Raw genomic sequence first — 16,136 nt, 5'->3', positions numbered from 1 at the left:
AGTTTCAACTTCAGATCTAGCTCTCATACCAACATCCCTTCATGAATAACTAAAGAAAGCCCTAGTTTTCACATATGAATGATTCTAGAAGAAAAAGAGGTTAAGGTAACAATTGGTTACCTCCAAAACGTGCCCAAACTGAAGTAGACTTTGGATCCACACGGAAATCTTGATGCTAGCCTCTTGATCTACAACTTTCCTTCACAAAAGTCACTCCCCAAAGCTCCAAAACACTCTCCAAGCTCTCACTCACAGCAATTAGGGTTTCCGGGTCTCAAGAGGGTGATAGAGGACAGTGGGAGGCGCTAATGGTCCAATATATATGGTACAAAAACCCTGAAAATTAGGGTTTCCACTGCCAGCTCCTACTCGTCGAGTCCCATGCCGGCTCGACGAGTCACTCATTAATTGACGTGTCCTGGCCCGCTACTACTCGACGAGTCATAGCGCCAACTCGTCGAGTAGACCTTCAACGTGAAGTCTAAAGGAAAAATATTAATAATACCTGACGGTTGGGATGTTACAGCTAAAGTGCTAGGCGAAGCGCTACCTAAATTCCGAGTCATCTACTTTAACAAGTTAGTGCATAGTTACTTCATCTTACACATAAATATGACGTAATTAGATAATTGAATGATATATGTGCTTATGATCTGTGATAAAAATAGTGTTAGATGAAACAGTATGAGATGATTTTTATTTAACCATATATGTATTTTTATACTTATAATATATGGGGCGGTGAGGGGTGAAGATATATGAAAATAATGATGGAAGGCCATGACTTTCACAACACAATTGTAATAGCAATGTAGTCACCTAGTAGGGTACTGATGACGACCACACACTATTCTAGACAAGTTTGGTCAAACATGGACATGCTTGCAACCTGTAGGTATTTATAAACCATACACATGCAGGTATACAACCTGTAGGTGTTAATAAATTGTTTGCGGACATGTTTACGACTTGTAGGCATTGGTGAATCATACACAGATAGGTCTACAACCTGTAGGTGTTACTGAACTATACATAGGAAGGTCTCTGACCTGTAGTTGTTAATGAACCACATACCATATAAGATTATAACATGTAGGTATGGATGAACTATTCATGATGGTACTCTGTTTACCATATGGTTGTCTTATTAACACATATTGCTAAGGAATCCCCGAGGCAAATTGTTCACTTAGAGATCCTTTAGGATAGATCCCTTGAGATCATCGGTTTAGGATCAGGGAGTGAGAATAACGGGAATGAGTAATCAAATTATTTGCTTGATGTGAAGTATATAATTAAAACAAATTAATTATATTATTGTGGGTTGAAAACCTTATGTACTCACCAGACTCCCAAGCCCGACCCAGTTAATTTCTTTGTATCACAGGAAGTAGTACAAAGGTACCTAAATAATGATGTTTGGATCTGATGAGAGATTCGAAGAGATGTAGACCATTAGTATAAAAAATGTTGTAAGACCTATAATGACTATGTTTATGTTTCTTGTATCAATTATAACACCCTAAGTTTTTAATAATCAATGAAAAACATTTTTTCGGAAATACTTTTATGGGACAAATTCCGCAATATAACTTTATTTTAAAATAAGCATAAAGAAAAGGTCTTTTCGAACCATGAAAATGAGGATGTCACATTATGCATATGCTAATATATTTTTATCTAAATATCATCTATCGTTTAATCATGATTTTGATACACACCAGTTCATAAGAAGATTTTTCATCAAAGTACTTAGTATGTAGATGTATTTCGTATCATATTTTGATTTAGTTCCATCATAAAAAGGTGACGATACATTTCATAACAATATATTTTTACATTTTAATCGGTTTTTATATTTTATTAAATAGAAGTATAATTAATAATGTGTATTTATTTATTATTATATATTAAAAATCAAACAAATTGTAACGGTTGTTAGATTATAATTTAATATAAAAGTTGAGGTTAAAAATTATTATACATCGACAAAAAAATATTTATATTTTGGCCTATTACCAAAAAAAGTCACCATTATTATATTTTGTTTACAATTTAACCATTGGAACTTGTTAATGTTATCTGTTATCTAAAAATAGTCAGTTGCAATAGTTCAATTGCAAATAATATATGGTTCAAAAATAGTCCCTTCCAATAGTTCAATTGCAAATAATATCCGGTTGAAAAATAGTCACTTCCAATAGTTTAATCGCAAGTAATATCCGGTTCAAATAGTTAAAATGGAAAAAAAAAAAGTAACTGTATTATCAGTAATGCCAAAATATATGGATTTGACTTAATTTTTCTAAGTTGTTTTTGTTAAAATTTTCACTTTTAGCTGGCTTTAGCACGAGCCGCGATGCTTTTAAACCTAAAGAGCGGGGCGGAAAACGTGCCGAGTGGCAATCATCTGGAACGAAAAGTCTGAGCCAGCCAGCAACCGCAATATTCACCGCACGATTAAATTCAAAGTACCCATCCAACGAACGAGAAAATAGCCAGACCTTAGTAACGGTGGTCTGCACCTCACATGATCACCATAACGGCTCGGCGACATATCCACTGATCTGAACAGGCAACCCTACAGAACGCGTCGAGCGAGCTCATACTTTTTCCTTGTTTGAATTGTCTTCCTATGTTTAGAGTTTACTTAGGGTTGAAGTCCAGATCTATTGCAGTTTGAGGTATTCATTGCTTTATGCCTAGTTAAATTAGACTTTTCGAGTTGAATTTCAACTTGAAAAATGGCGAAAGTTTCTGATAATTGGGGAAGGTTGGTCCGAGCAACTCTCCGGAGAGAGCAGCTACGAGTTGCCGGACAAAGTCATGAGAGAAAAGCCAGTGGTCTTGCTAGTGCAGTTCCTGATTCGCTTCAACGGACCACAAATATCAATGCGATCTTGCAAGCTGCTGATGAGATTCAAGCGGAGGATGCGCACGTTGCCAGGATATGTAAGTTAAATTTGCTTGTATGTATCCATTATAGTATCGTACTTCCTCCGCCCCTTTCCGAAAGAGCAACAATTTGATTCTCGATGTGAACTAAGTACCTTCTACATACAGAGTTGATGTTAATTTTTCTGCCAATGGGACTCCATTGTTGTTTTTCTTGTACTACTTATAGAATTCAATGTGATTGGACAACTTTTTCTATCAATGTTAGAGCGGAAAACCAACCCCTTAGGCATCCAAGGTGAAAGCATCTTATATGTTAAGTGATGATGGATGAATTAGGTAAACAGTTGCAGTACAATTTATCCCCATCTTACTAAGAAAGATGACATATTGAACTTGTTCGGAGCTTTCTATGTCTTTTTTCTGAAGATACTGAGTTTAAGTTGGAGTTAAGATTCTAATAGGATGTTGTTCCATTTCTCAAGTTCCTTCTGACTTGAATAATTCAACAAAAAGATTGCCTACAGGGTTAAAGAAAGAAACTCTGAATGCCACTCAAATATAGATATTTAGATGGTTATGCAAACTTGAGCTTTAAAAGTTATCCATGTTTGTATCAGTTGTATCCTTTTCATGGGGAGTTTCACTATATTTGGTTGAACTGTAAGGTTGTGAAATCTCATAATTTTATAAACTGGGGCTTCATATTAATATCTGACTGTAAAAACAATTTTAGTGTGTGAGCAGGCATATACCATGGCTCAAAATTTGGACCCAAATAGTGATGGAAGAGGAGTTCTTCAGTTTAAAACCGGTTTAATGTCTGTGATCAAGGTAAGACAAACATTTCAACAATCTACATCATTCAAATTGTTACTTGAACTTTTAATGAGCTCACCTTGTCACGGTTTAGGTTTCTACAGACTAAGTCTAGTCTAATTCATTATTAATAAATACTTGTTGAGGAGTCTGATATTTATTGCAGCAAAAACTAGCCAAAAAAGATGGAGGGAGAATAGATCGTAATCGTGATGCTCAACACCTGTGGGATTTCTATCAGCGTTACAAACGAGTGCATAGAGTTGATGAAATCCAGAGAGAGGAACAAAGAATGCTTGAATCTGGAACTTTCAGTTCTGATATGGGAGGGTACACTCTTATCTTTTAAAAATACCACTTTTTGAGTTGTTGTAAATATAATAATGTCACTTGTGAAAATAAAATCCTAAGCATAACTGTTTATATGAATTTCAGTTTGGGACTGAGATCTCAAGAAACTAAAAAGGTATTTACCACACTTAGAGCTCTTGTTGAGGTAATGGAAATCCTTAGCAAAGATGCTGCACCTGATGGAGTTGGCAGATATATTGCAGAAGAGGTATTTCTTCTCCCATCCTGCCTATGAGTTAACAATATCCTTGTATCATCTAAAAGTTGGTTAACTGAATATCAAAGTATTCTTTCTACAAAGTTGCCACTGAGAAATTATTATTCTTGTTGATTTGACTTCACATTGTTTTACTTTGCTCTTTAGATTGAGAATCTCTTTATAAACTTTAAAAGCATCTCCAATGTTCATAGATGATTATTAGATTGAATTTTATGTTAAGAGTTTCAGTGCGTTGGGCTCTTGAATATCATGAACTTCTTGAATATCCTTGTATCATCTAAAAGTTGGTTAACTGAATATCAAAGTATTCTTTCTACAAAGTTGCCACTGAGAAATTATTATTCTTGTTGATTTGACTTCACATTGTTTTACTTTGCTCTTTAGATTGAGAATCTCTTTATAAACTTTAAAAGCATCTCCAATGTTCATAGATGATTATTAGATTGAGTTTTATGTTAAGAGTTTCAGTGTCAACTATCTAAACCATGCTATCTTTTTCTTATTTTTTTTTTGTTTATATATTTATTCCAGATAAAAAGGTTAAAGAAAACAGATAAAGGATTGTCGGGGGATCTAACACCTTACAACATCGTTCCACTTGAGGCACCATCTTTGACAAATGCTATTGGGTTCTATCCAGAAGTAAGTTAAATGACTGTTTTAGTTGCAATTTATTTCTTTGTGAAGAGCTATGTTTGTGATGCACTTTGATTCTTGACCTTACTGAATAAGGCTTCATTTCTTATTTTGATTCTCAGGTTAGAGCTGCAATATCTGCACTTAGATATCATGAAGAGTTCCCTAGACTTCCACCTGATTTTGAGGTTCCTGCACAGCGTAACTTAGACATGTTTGATCTTCTCGAATTTGTGTTTGGTTTTCAGGTTTGGACTCTTTCATATTTAAACTTTGTTTTAGAATTTATGTTTGCATATCTTAGTTCTTTGTAGACTTTTGAGGTGTTTATGTACTTAGACGTGGGAGTTGTGAACATATCACTCATGTTGTCTCATTTACTTGGATGAGTGAATGCATTTTAACATCCCAATCTCAAAAGAAGTAAACCATTTTTATTTCATTTTTAAAATCCATGGAAGCTTGCAATATGTATATAAGAGATGTACTTCATTACAAAAGGGGACAACAAGTTATTTCATCATTAAGTTTCAAACTTTCCATCCAATCATGGGAACCAAACTTCAGTTGTGCATACTGCATTCCAAACTATTTACAAAACATTTGGTAAACTTGCATGTAGTTTGAAAGGCACATGCAGAAAATCCATCATAGATACACATAGTTGGTGAGCAAGTAATGCACATAAGCACCTCTTAGCATCTTTCACTTCTCCCTTTATGTCATCTAGCCAATATGACAACCCTATAAAAGAAAAAAAATATATTACGGTTGTCAGCTCAACAAATTATATTTCCAGCTGTGTAATGGTTTACACAACTAGTTTAATGTGTAATATATTCCATCATCCATTTGAAAATCAACTTGTGCTTCATCTTCTTCCTTCAGTTCAATTCAGTTTTCTTTACTTATGGTGACATTACATATGCAGAAAGACAATATCAGGAATCAACGTGAGAATGTTGTTCTCTCTTTAGCAAATGCTCAATCACGACTTGGCATACCAATTGAAGCTGATCCAGTAAGTATATTTTTTGTGTCTACAGTTTATACACTATTATTAATGGAATCTTGCTGACGTGTCATTCATAATTTTCTTAGAAACTAGATGAGAAAGCTATTACAGAAGTTTTCCTAAAGGTTCTTGATAATTACATCAAATGGTGCAAATATCTGCGTATACGTCTGGTTTGGAACAGGTGACTTTCATCCCCTATTATCACTTTTTATAAATAAAAATCATCGTTTCTCATGCTATGCTAATTGTGAAAGTTGTTTTCAACAGTATACAAGCCATTAACAAGGACAGAAAGCTTTTCTTGGTTTCACTGTACTATTTAATCTGGGGTGAAGCTGCAAATGTCCGTTTTCTTCCAGAATGCATTTGCTATATATTCCACCATGTAAGTGTCTTACTCTTATCTCTATTAGTTGATCAATGATTGTTTAAACTAATGAATACTTGTATTACCTAGATGGCCAGGGAATTGGATGCTATTTTGGATCATGGACAAGCTAGCCCTGCTCAGAGTTGTATTTGTGAAGATAAGTCAGTGTCCTTTTTGGCACAAGTCATTCAACCAATTTACAACACACTCTCTAAGGTCAATAAATCTCTCTTGTTAATAGAAGTCATGAATTTGTTATTAAATTGTCACTCGCATATTTAAACAAATCTTTCTCTTTCAACAGGAAGCAGAACGAAACAATAATGGGAAAGCTGCCCATTCAGCATGGAGGAATTATGATGATTTCAATGAATATTTCTGGTAGGTCTTTCATCTTTGTGACAAATTAATTACTCTTATGATAGATCCTTGTTGAATCTATCGTATACCCCAGGCATGCTAACAGATTCACAGCAACAAAAAACACTCAATAATACCAGAAAATTAGGATAGAATTCCCATTCATTCGAGAGGAATGGACTCTCCAAAAGAAGAACAAAGTTCTTTACAAATCAATTCTTAGCTACCTAAACAATACCCCCCTGAAAGGATATATACTAGACATGACCAATGAAAGATACTCCAAAAGGAGTGGTCCCTCAAACAAACAAGGGACAAAGATAGTGTTCCTAACATAACAAAACAGCCAATAACAACCATAATACCAAAAAGACCATTCTACCCCTAAAGCTAAATAGATAACAGAATAACTCTACTAAAGCAAATCAACTAAAAGCACTCTAGGATTAGTTGGGGCTTATCATCTTATTTTATATACTTTTCAGAAGCTAATACTTGAAATTATTCAGGTCACCTACTTGCTTCAGTTTGAGCTGGCCTATGAAGGATGATTCACCATTTCTTCGATCCACTAAGAAAAAAAGGGTAAGTCATCACCTAAATTCACTATAGAGCCATCCATCTTTTTACATTATCTGTCAGTTTAGATTAGGGACTGCCTCTTGATTGAAATATTATTTATTTATTTTATTTTTCAAATCATCAGACTGGAAAAAGCACTTTTGTGGAGCATCGAACGTTCCTTCACTTGTACCGGAGTTTTCATCGTATGTGGATATTTTTAGTAGTCATGTTCCAGGTACATTTCATTGTTCACATTTTTTTTTGCCCTTTTAGCAGTGAGGTCAAATATTGGCTCTAATCTTTTTCATTTTCTTTTAGGGGTTGACAATAATAGCCTTTGATCATGGAAAACTAAACCTCAATACATTTAAAGCATTGCTTAGCATTGGTCCAACCTACGCTATCATGGAATTTGTGGAATGTGAGTAGTTAATGCCTTACTGGTGTTGCATTTATTATTATTATTTTTTTTTGTGTGTGTAATGTTTGCTACTTATACAGGTAGCTTGGATGTACTGTTAATGTTTGGGGCATACAGCACAGCAAGAGGCATGGCAATTTCAAGGCTGATTATTAGGTTATTCTGGGGTGCATTGAGCTCAGTGTTTATCACATACGTCTATGTGTAAGTCCATAGTCATCTGCCTTTAATAGCATTTGATGCACTTCTATGACTGACTACTTGCATTGTGAACAATGAATCTTCCAGAAAACTTTTGCAGGAAAGAAATGACAATAACTCAAATTCAATGTATTTTCGATTATATTTACTTGTTGTGGGTGTTTATGCTGGTGCACGCTTACTCTTTGCAATGCTACTAAAAATTCCAGCCTGTCATTCGTTATCTCAAAAGTCTGATCAGCCATTCTTCCAATTTTTTAAGTGGATTTACGAGGTACTTTTCCTTCTTGGACTATGGTTTCAGTTTCTTGTTATATGACAAGCATCTTAAGTTCTTTATTTATTCTATAAAATTTTTGTCATCCAGGAGCGATATTTTGTTGGGCGTGGTCTTTACGAGAGACCAATGGATTACATAAGGTTTTGCTCCATGTCTTATTAGTGCCATTTTCTCTCTATTTGTACTTGTTTTTAACCTAAGTTAAGTCCTTACTCTCTGTGCTCAATGTTTGCAGATACGTGCTTTACTGGCTGGTGGTCTTTGTTTGCAAGTTTACTTTCACCTACTTCCTTCAGGCAAGTTATGATGCATGATATACAAGTTTTTTCGTGTGCTTATTTTTTAGCAGTTGTTCTACAAGATTGTCATTATATTTTGTTAAGTTACTGGTTCATTGTTATGATGTCTATTCTTAACTTTCCAGATTCGACCATTGGTGGAGCCCACCAACATTATCAAGGACCTTCCCAGGCTGCAATATTCCTGGCGTGATCTTGTTTCAAAGGGTAACCGTTGAATCTTCCATACATTTCACTTGGTTTTTGTTTATTTTTAGATCACTTCTTGAATCTGATACAACTTTTCCACTTCCATTTTGTGGATTTGTCAAAGGAGTGCTTCTTTCATGGCTAAGTTTGTGTTTATCCTTTGGCCTTTGCAGATAATAATAATGCTCTTACCTTAGTGAGCATATGGGCCCCTGTAGTGGCTGTGAGTTTTTCATCTCTTTCCAATCATTCTTGCAAGTGACTTATAGAAAAAAAAACGCCTTTTAGACATATTTTTAAAATACTTCATAGTTCATTTAGTGTTTATAACTGTTATTCTTCTTGAATCTTCAGATCTACCTTATGGATATTCATATTTGGTACACTCTCTTATCTGCAATTGTTGGTGGTGTAATGGGTGCACGTGGACGATTAGGCGAGGTATGACATTTTATCCAAATCTTATAGATTTTGCAAGTATTATGCTCCATTCACCCTCAAAAGGGTAGGGTTATATATATATATATAATAATAACTACCTCTTACATTTTGTTGATGGTATATAATTTTATACAATATCTTTACTACGTAGATCCGGTCAATTGAGATGGTCCATAAACGGTTTGAGAGCTTCCCAGAGGCCTTTGTCAAGCAACTTGTGTCTTCACAAGCAAAAAGGTTGGTGTCTAATTGATGTGGTATTTCTTTGTTTTATCTTTTTATATCTTCTAATTTCATGTATTACATTGTGTTTCTCCAGGGCACCAATTAATGGACATTTAGATCCTGAAGACAATAATGACAAGGCCTATGCTGCCCAGTTTTCCCCATTTTGGAATGAAATCATTAAAAGTCTGCGTGAAGAAGATTACATCAGTAATAGGGAAATGGACTTGCTTTCAATGCCAATCAACACTGGAAGTCTTAGATTAGTTCAATGGCCTTTGTTTTTATTAAGCAGCAAGGTAAAACTAAAAGTCTAAAACCTGTAAATCTTATCTGTCATAATTACCTACAATATGCATTCTGTATTGAGTATTGACCGTGGACTATTTGACCAGATATATTTGGCGATTGACTTAGCTATAGACTGCAAGGATAATCAATCAGAGCTTTGGAGTAGAATTATCAGGGATGAATATATGGCATATGCTGTCCAGGAATGCTACTACAGCATTGAGAAGATACTACTTGCTTTAGTTGATGGAGAAGGAAAGCTATGGTTTGTTTTTTGTACCCCTCAGTTATGATTATATTATACTATGCCTATTATTTCTCACTGATTTTACTTGCAGGGTTGAAAGAATCTTTCGTGAGATCAACAATAGTATGTCGAATGGTTCACTCCTTGTGACTTTAGATTTTAAAAAGCTTCCTTTGGTGCTGTCAAGATTTAATGCATTGACCGGTCTTCTGGTAATTTTTGTTAATTATACAAGTTGGGATATACATATAATATAATCTATTGGTCAATTTGTAACATAATATTGCTGTTACAGATCATGGATGAAAAACCTGAACTTGCAAAAGGAGCTGCTAAAGCTGTATATGAGTTATATGAGGTGGTTACTCATGGTCTTTTGTCACCTGATCTAAGGTATGCTGTGTAAACCTTAAACCCTAAACCTAAATCATGAAATGTTTTACTTCTATATGAGATTAATTATAGTAGGATTTTAAATCTTTCAGTGAGCAGCTTGATACATGGAATATATTAGCAAAGGCAAGAAATGAAGGACGCCTATTTGCCAATATCGGATGGCCTAGAGATCCCGACATTGTAAGTTGATTTTGACCTTTCTATAGTTTTATAAAAAAGTTCAATTTCATTGACAACATAATTTAACCTCTTCTTACAGAAGGAGCAGGTGAAGCGGTTGCACTTACTTTTAAAAATGAAGGATTCTGCTGCTAATGTCCCTAAGAATCTTGAAGCAAGAAGAAGATTAGAGTTTTTTACAAATTCTCTTTTCATGCATATGCCTCCAGCAAAGCCAGTTAGTGAAATGATGCCTTTCTGGTACGTGTAAATCTTGAAGAAGCTAAGGGTGCGTTTAGTTGCGGAAAAATGGGCCGTTTTCCGGAAAAAATTTCCAAGAAAAATGAGAATTTTGAAAACGCGTTTAGTTCGTCTATTTTTCTAAATTTTTCATGGAAAATGAAAATTTTCCGTTTTCTAAAATTACAAAGAAATTGGAATTTTTTGGAAAACCAATAATCATTGTTTTCCACATTTTTCTAATTCCAAATTTTTTCTAAAATATAAACAACCCCCCCCACAAACACACACACAGACACAGCCCACACCTACTCCAAAGATATGAATTAATGTATTAAACTTAGCCCAAAACATCATATGAATAACATTAAAATAAAATGCACCATGAAATGATTTGGTAACCATGGATGATCAATCTCAGATCGATATGAGGTAGGGTGAAGTGGGGTGGGATAGGGTGGGGTAGTGTGGGATGAGGTAGGGTGGGGTAGGGGTTGGTGGGGTGGGGTAGTGTGGGATGAGGTAGGGTAAGGTAGGGTGGGGTGGGGTGGGGTGGAGTGTGAGTGGCATTGCGGGTTTGTGTGATGTTAGTTAAAATAACAAAAATTGGAAAATGAAAACTCATAGAAAAATGCACATCTAAACGCGTTTTCTAATTTTTTAAAATGGAAAATGAAAAATGAATAAGATTTAACTAAACGCGTTTTCTAAATTTTCCAATGAAAACTGAAAGCGGAAAACGAAAACTGAAAACGGAAAACAGAAAACAGAAAATGAAAACTGTTTTTCCGCAACTAAACGCAACCTAAGTGTTACTTTTTCTATTTGAGGTAATAATAATATTAATAGCTCTCTCTGATTGATTGATTTGCAATATGTTTGAAAAAAAAACAGTGTCTTTACACCCTACTACAGCGAGACAGTACTTTATAGTTCCCATGACTTATGGGCAGAAAATGAAGATGGAATTTCTACCATCTTCTATCTTCAGAAAATCTTTCCAGGTACTTCTCCTTGCTGACTAGGATTTCTTATCTAAGAATTTGTCATGTATGCCATAATAGATAATACCTAACACATTTCCCTCTATTTCAGATGAATGGGAGAATTTTCTAGAACGAATAGGCCGTGTTGATACTGGAGATGTGGAACTTCAAGATAGTGCTACAGACGCATTGGAGCTTCGATTTTGGGTGTCTTATCGTGGACAGACCTTAGCCAGGACAGGTCAGATTCTCTAATACTACATTTCTTAAGTTAAAATTTGATTATATTATGATTATGATTATTAAAAACTACCTTTTTTGTTGTACATAGTTCGTGGTATGATGTATTACAGGAGGGCTTTGATGCTTCAGAGTTATTTAGAGAACAGATCATTAGGAGGTAGGTACTCTTTAGCCTAATAGGATTCTTTGGCAAGATTATTATATGTAACTGTTATCTTTTCTGTTCTCTATCAACAGTAGCTCACCCTCAAGCAGCCCTTTCACCTCAAGGTTTTCAAGAGTCACGTGAAGCTCGAGCACAAGCTGATTTGAAATTCACATACGTTGTTTCATGTCAAATATATGGACAGCAAAAACAACGTAAGGAGAAAGAGGCCACTGATATTGGTCTTTTGCTGCAAAGGTATTTGTAGTTAGTAGTTACAATTTGCATTGAGTTTACTTGATTTTGTAGGTTATGGGTTTAATTTTGTTTTTATATCCAGGAATGAGGCACTTCGAGTTGCTTTCATACATGTTGAAGAGGTCCCAGGTGGTGATGGAAAGATCACAAAGTCGTTTTATTCGAAGCTTGTGAAAGCTGATATCAATGGAAAAGACCAGGTATTGGTTACTTACTTACATGGAAAATCTTTTATGATATATGAGTTCATTTTGATAACAATGTAATGTGATTCCTGTTAGGAAATATATTCCATAAAACTCCCTGGCGACCCCAAACTTGGAGAAGGAAAGCCTGAGAATCAAAACCATGCCATAGTTTTCACACGTGGAGAAGCAATTCAAACCATAGACATGAACCAGGTGGAATATATATATATATATATATATATATATATATATATATATATTTACTACTATTGTCAATTCTTGTTGTTTTGTTTGCTTCGGCTTATGCTGAAAGATTTATTTATATGTTGTTTTTGAAGGATAATTATCTTGAAGAGGCAATGAAAATGAGAAACCTCCTTGAGGAATTTCGAGCAGATCATGGTTTACGACCTCCAACTATTCTTGGTGTTAGAGAGCATGTTTTTACTGGAAGGTTTGCCTTCCTTTCTTTCAAGTTTTAATCCCTCATTTCTTAATTTAACATATATATATATATATATATATATATATATATATATATATATATATATATATATATATAATGTCTCCTCTTGCTATATGATGATACAGTGTTTCTTCTCTGGCATGGTTTATGTCCAACCAAGAGACAAGTTTTGTTACATTGGGACAACGTGTTTTGGCATATCCTCTCAAGTAAGTTGCCATTATTTATTATAAACTTAAAAAATTTGAAATTTTGATTATTTTAATTGATTGGTTTGGTTTATATATATTACAGAGTTCGGATGCATTATGGACATCCTGATGTGTTTGACCGAATATTCCATATTTCTCGAGGTGGAATAAGTAAGGCATCACGTGTTATTAATATCAGTGAAGATATATATGCAGGGTTCAATTCCACCTTGAGACAGGGTAATATCACGCATCATGAGTACATACAGGTTTGTCTTGTCACAATGCTGCCTAAATATTTATAATTCATAATTATATTTTATTTTATTTATTTTTGTCCAATCTTTTTCACATGTAGGTTGGTAAAGGAAGAGATGTTGGGTTAAATCAAATTGCCCTTTTTGAAGGCAAAGTTGCAGGTGGAAATGGAGAACAAGTTTTAAGCAGGGACGTGTACAGAATTGGTCAACTCTTTGACTTTTTCAGAATGCTCTCTTTCTACTACACCACAGTTGGTTACTATGTCTGCACAATGGTAAAATCCTTTTTTTAATATAACTTTCTGCAATCTTGCTTTGCTTTTTCTAATGGAGCTCTTGTTTTGCATGCAGATGACAGTTCTAACAGTCTATGTTTTCTTGTATGGGAGGGCATATCTGGTAAACTATTTACAATTACATAGAGTTTCCAATTTCAAAATTTCTTAACCTGCAAAAATAATTATATATTTATATTTCAGGCTTTCTCAGGACTTGATGAGGGGATTAGTAGTAGATCTAGAATACTGGGTAATACTGCATTCAGTGCAGTTTTAAATACTCAATTCTTAGTCCAAATTGGAGTATTTACTGCAGTTCCAATGGTTATGGGTTTCATACTTGAACTTGGGCTACTCAAGGTTTGTTGACATTCACAGGTTCACTTGACAGATATATCAAATATCACTGGTACTTGTAGATTATGTTTAAAATTGTATGATTTTGCAGGCCATTTTCAGTTTCATTACAATGCAACTTCAGCTATGCTCTGTATTCTTCACGTTCTCATTAGGAACTAGAACTCATTATTTTGGAAGAACTATCTTACATGGTGGTGCTAAGTACAGAGCAACTGGTAGAGGCTTTGTTGTACAACATATAAAATTTGCTGATAACTACAGGCTCTACTCAAGAAGTCATTTTGTGAAGGCGTAAGTATTATTTTATTTATTTATATAATATAAGTAATAAGTAATTGTTTGTGTTGTGAAACTGAAACAGGCTGGAAGTGACATTGCTTCTTATAGTTTATATTGGTTATGGGTACACTGAAGGAGGTAGTGTTTCGTATGTTCTGCTGACACTGAGCAGTTGGTTTCTTGTGGTTTCATGGCTGTTTGCACCGTATATCTTCAACCCATCTGGCTTCGAATGGCAGAAGTATGCTTCCAGTAATCCATTTGTTTTCTTTTTCCAAATTCATGAATCTATGTTATAAGATTTTGATGATTGGGATGTGATGTGAACAGGACTGTGGAAGATTTTGATGATTGGACTAATTGGCTTATGTATAAAGGTGGAGTTGGAGTGAAAGGAGACAATAGTTGGGAATCCTGGTGGGATGAAGAACAGGCACATATCCAGACAATCAGAGGGCGTGTACTTGAAACTATCTTGAGCTTGAGGTTCTTCATATTTCAATACGGGATAGTCTACAAGCTCCATCTCACTGGAAATAATACGTCATTATCGGTACTTACTATTTTTATTTATTTATTTATTTTTCTAAGTGAAAATATATTGACAAAAAATACATTTACATGACATGATATGTTGGTCTGGTTGAGTAGCTTTATGGATTCTCATGGGTGGTGTTAGTTGGAATTGTGATGATATTTAAGGTTTGTATCCATCCCTATTATAAATCAGTTTTGATGATTTAATATAATAATTAAACTGTTTTATATGTATATGTATATAGATCTTCACATTCAGCTCAAAGAAGTCAAACTTCCAGCTATTCTTGAGATTCGTTCAAGGAGCTGCAGCACTGAGCCTGATCGCAGCCCTTTGCCTTGTTGTGATCTTCACAAGGCTAACAGTGGCCGACTTGTTTGCCAGCGTGCTTGCTTTGATTGCCACTGGGTGGGCCGTGATATGTGTAAGTTAATTTTATTTGAACTTGAATATTTTTCATCTTGATTACTATTTTGATGCAAAAAAACAAAAAAAAAAAAAAAAAAACAGCTGGCAATAGCATGGAAGGGGGTGTTGAGGAGGATAGGACTATGGGATTCGGTACGAGAGTTTGCAAGAATGTATGATGCTGGAATGGGAATGATCATTTTTGCACCGATTGCAATGTTGTCTTGGTTTCCATTTGTGTCGACGTTTCAATCGCGGTTGCTGTTCAATCAAGCGTTTAGTCGTGGGCTTGAGATATCTCTCATTCTTGCTGGGAACAAGGCTAACGTTCAGGCATGATTCTAACTTTGTACAGAACAGATTTTGTACATTTCAGACTCTAAATTATCATCTCATCTTGTATTATTTTTGCACCCTGACTAACATGACAAGAAGATATAGTACAAGTTTGAATTGGGTTTTTTATTTTTATTTTGTGAATATCTATCTATCTATCTATTAAGTGAGATGTAAGATTTTGTTTGCCTCTTCAACTCACAACTTTAGTTCCTTAAGCTTTGGAAGTTTGGATAATACTCTTATTTTCTGAGATGAAATCTGCAGTTTGTATTAATTATTATATGGTCTTTTATATATCTCCCTAGTTCCTATACTAATAAAAAAAATAGTTCTTTTGCCATGTGACATTGTATTAGTTCTCCTAATTAATGTCATGCCATTTGTCAACCTATTGATTCTCCATTTCAAATTTTAATTTTTCCATTCTAAATACATTAAATTAATAACATTAGAATAAAAAATAAAATAAAGTTAATACTGATTATAGCGTGATATTATTTCACGTATTTATTTGAATCAACGATTATAATTTATATAACTAAAAAAATATCTTTTAATTAATAGTTTATTTAAAA

General features: G+C 34.5%; 1 protein-coding gene across 1 annotated transcript; it reads left to right on the top strand.

Moving 5' to 3' along the window:
- Positions 1-2,579: 2,579 nt before the first annotated feature.
- Positions 2,580-15,687, top strand: GSL8 (glucan synthase-like 8). Its single transcript, XM_079044611.1, has 46 exons — positions 2,580-2,952; positions 3,632-3,729; positions 3,881-4,044; positions 4,150-4,273; positions 4,817-4,927; positions 5,044-5,169; positions 5,853-5,942; positions 6,023-6,120; positions 6,207-6,324; positions 6,397-6,525; positions 6,614-6,690; positions 7,179-7,254; positions 7,376-7,468; positions 7,552-7,654; positions 7,735-7,858; positions 7,943-8,129; positions 8,223-8,275; positions 8,371-8,431; positions 8,560-8,641; positions 8,797-8,846; positions 8,978-9,064; positions 9,216-9,301; positions 9,384-9,588; positions 9,685-9,845; positions 9,919-10,039; positions 10,123-10,220; positions 10,313-10,403; positions 10,483-10,643; positions 11,517-11,626; positions 11,718-11,849; positions 11,940-12,008; positions 12,089-12,254; positions 12,337-12,454; positions 12,536-12,655; positions 12,781-12,896; positions 13,034-13,117; positions 13,203-13,368; positions 13,458-13,634; positions 13,711-13,758; positions 13,839-13,997; positions 14,086-14,288; positions 14,359-14,517; positions 14,607-14,829; positions 14,928-14,978; positions 15,059-15,238; positions 15,325-15,687. Exons 1-46 carry the CDS (start codon positions 2,745-2,747, stop codon positions 15,559-15,561), a joined length of 5,700 nt encoding a protein of 1,899 aa, XP_078900737.1. The 5' UTR covers positions 2,580-2,744; the 3' UTR covers positions 15,562-15,687.
- The last annotated feature ends 449 nt before the right edge of the window (positions 15,688-16,136 follow it).

The sequence above is a fragment of the Lactuca virosa genome, chromosome 4 (genome assembly GCF_052849685.1).
Source record: "Lactuca virosa cultivar CGN04683 chromosome 4, Lactuca_virosa_CGN04683_v6, whole genome shotgun sequence".
Taxonomy (NCBI): domain Eukaryota; kingdom Viridiplantae; phylum Streptophyta; class Magnoliopsida; order Asterales; family Asteraceae; genus Lactuca; species Lactuca virosa.
This window is presented reverse-complemented; position numbering and strand designations above follow the sequence as displayed.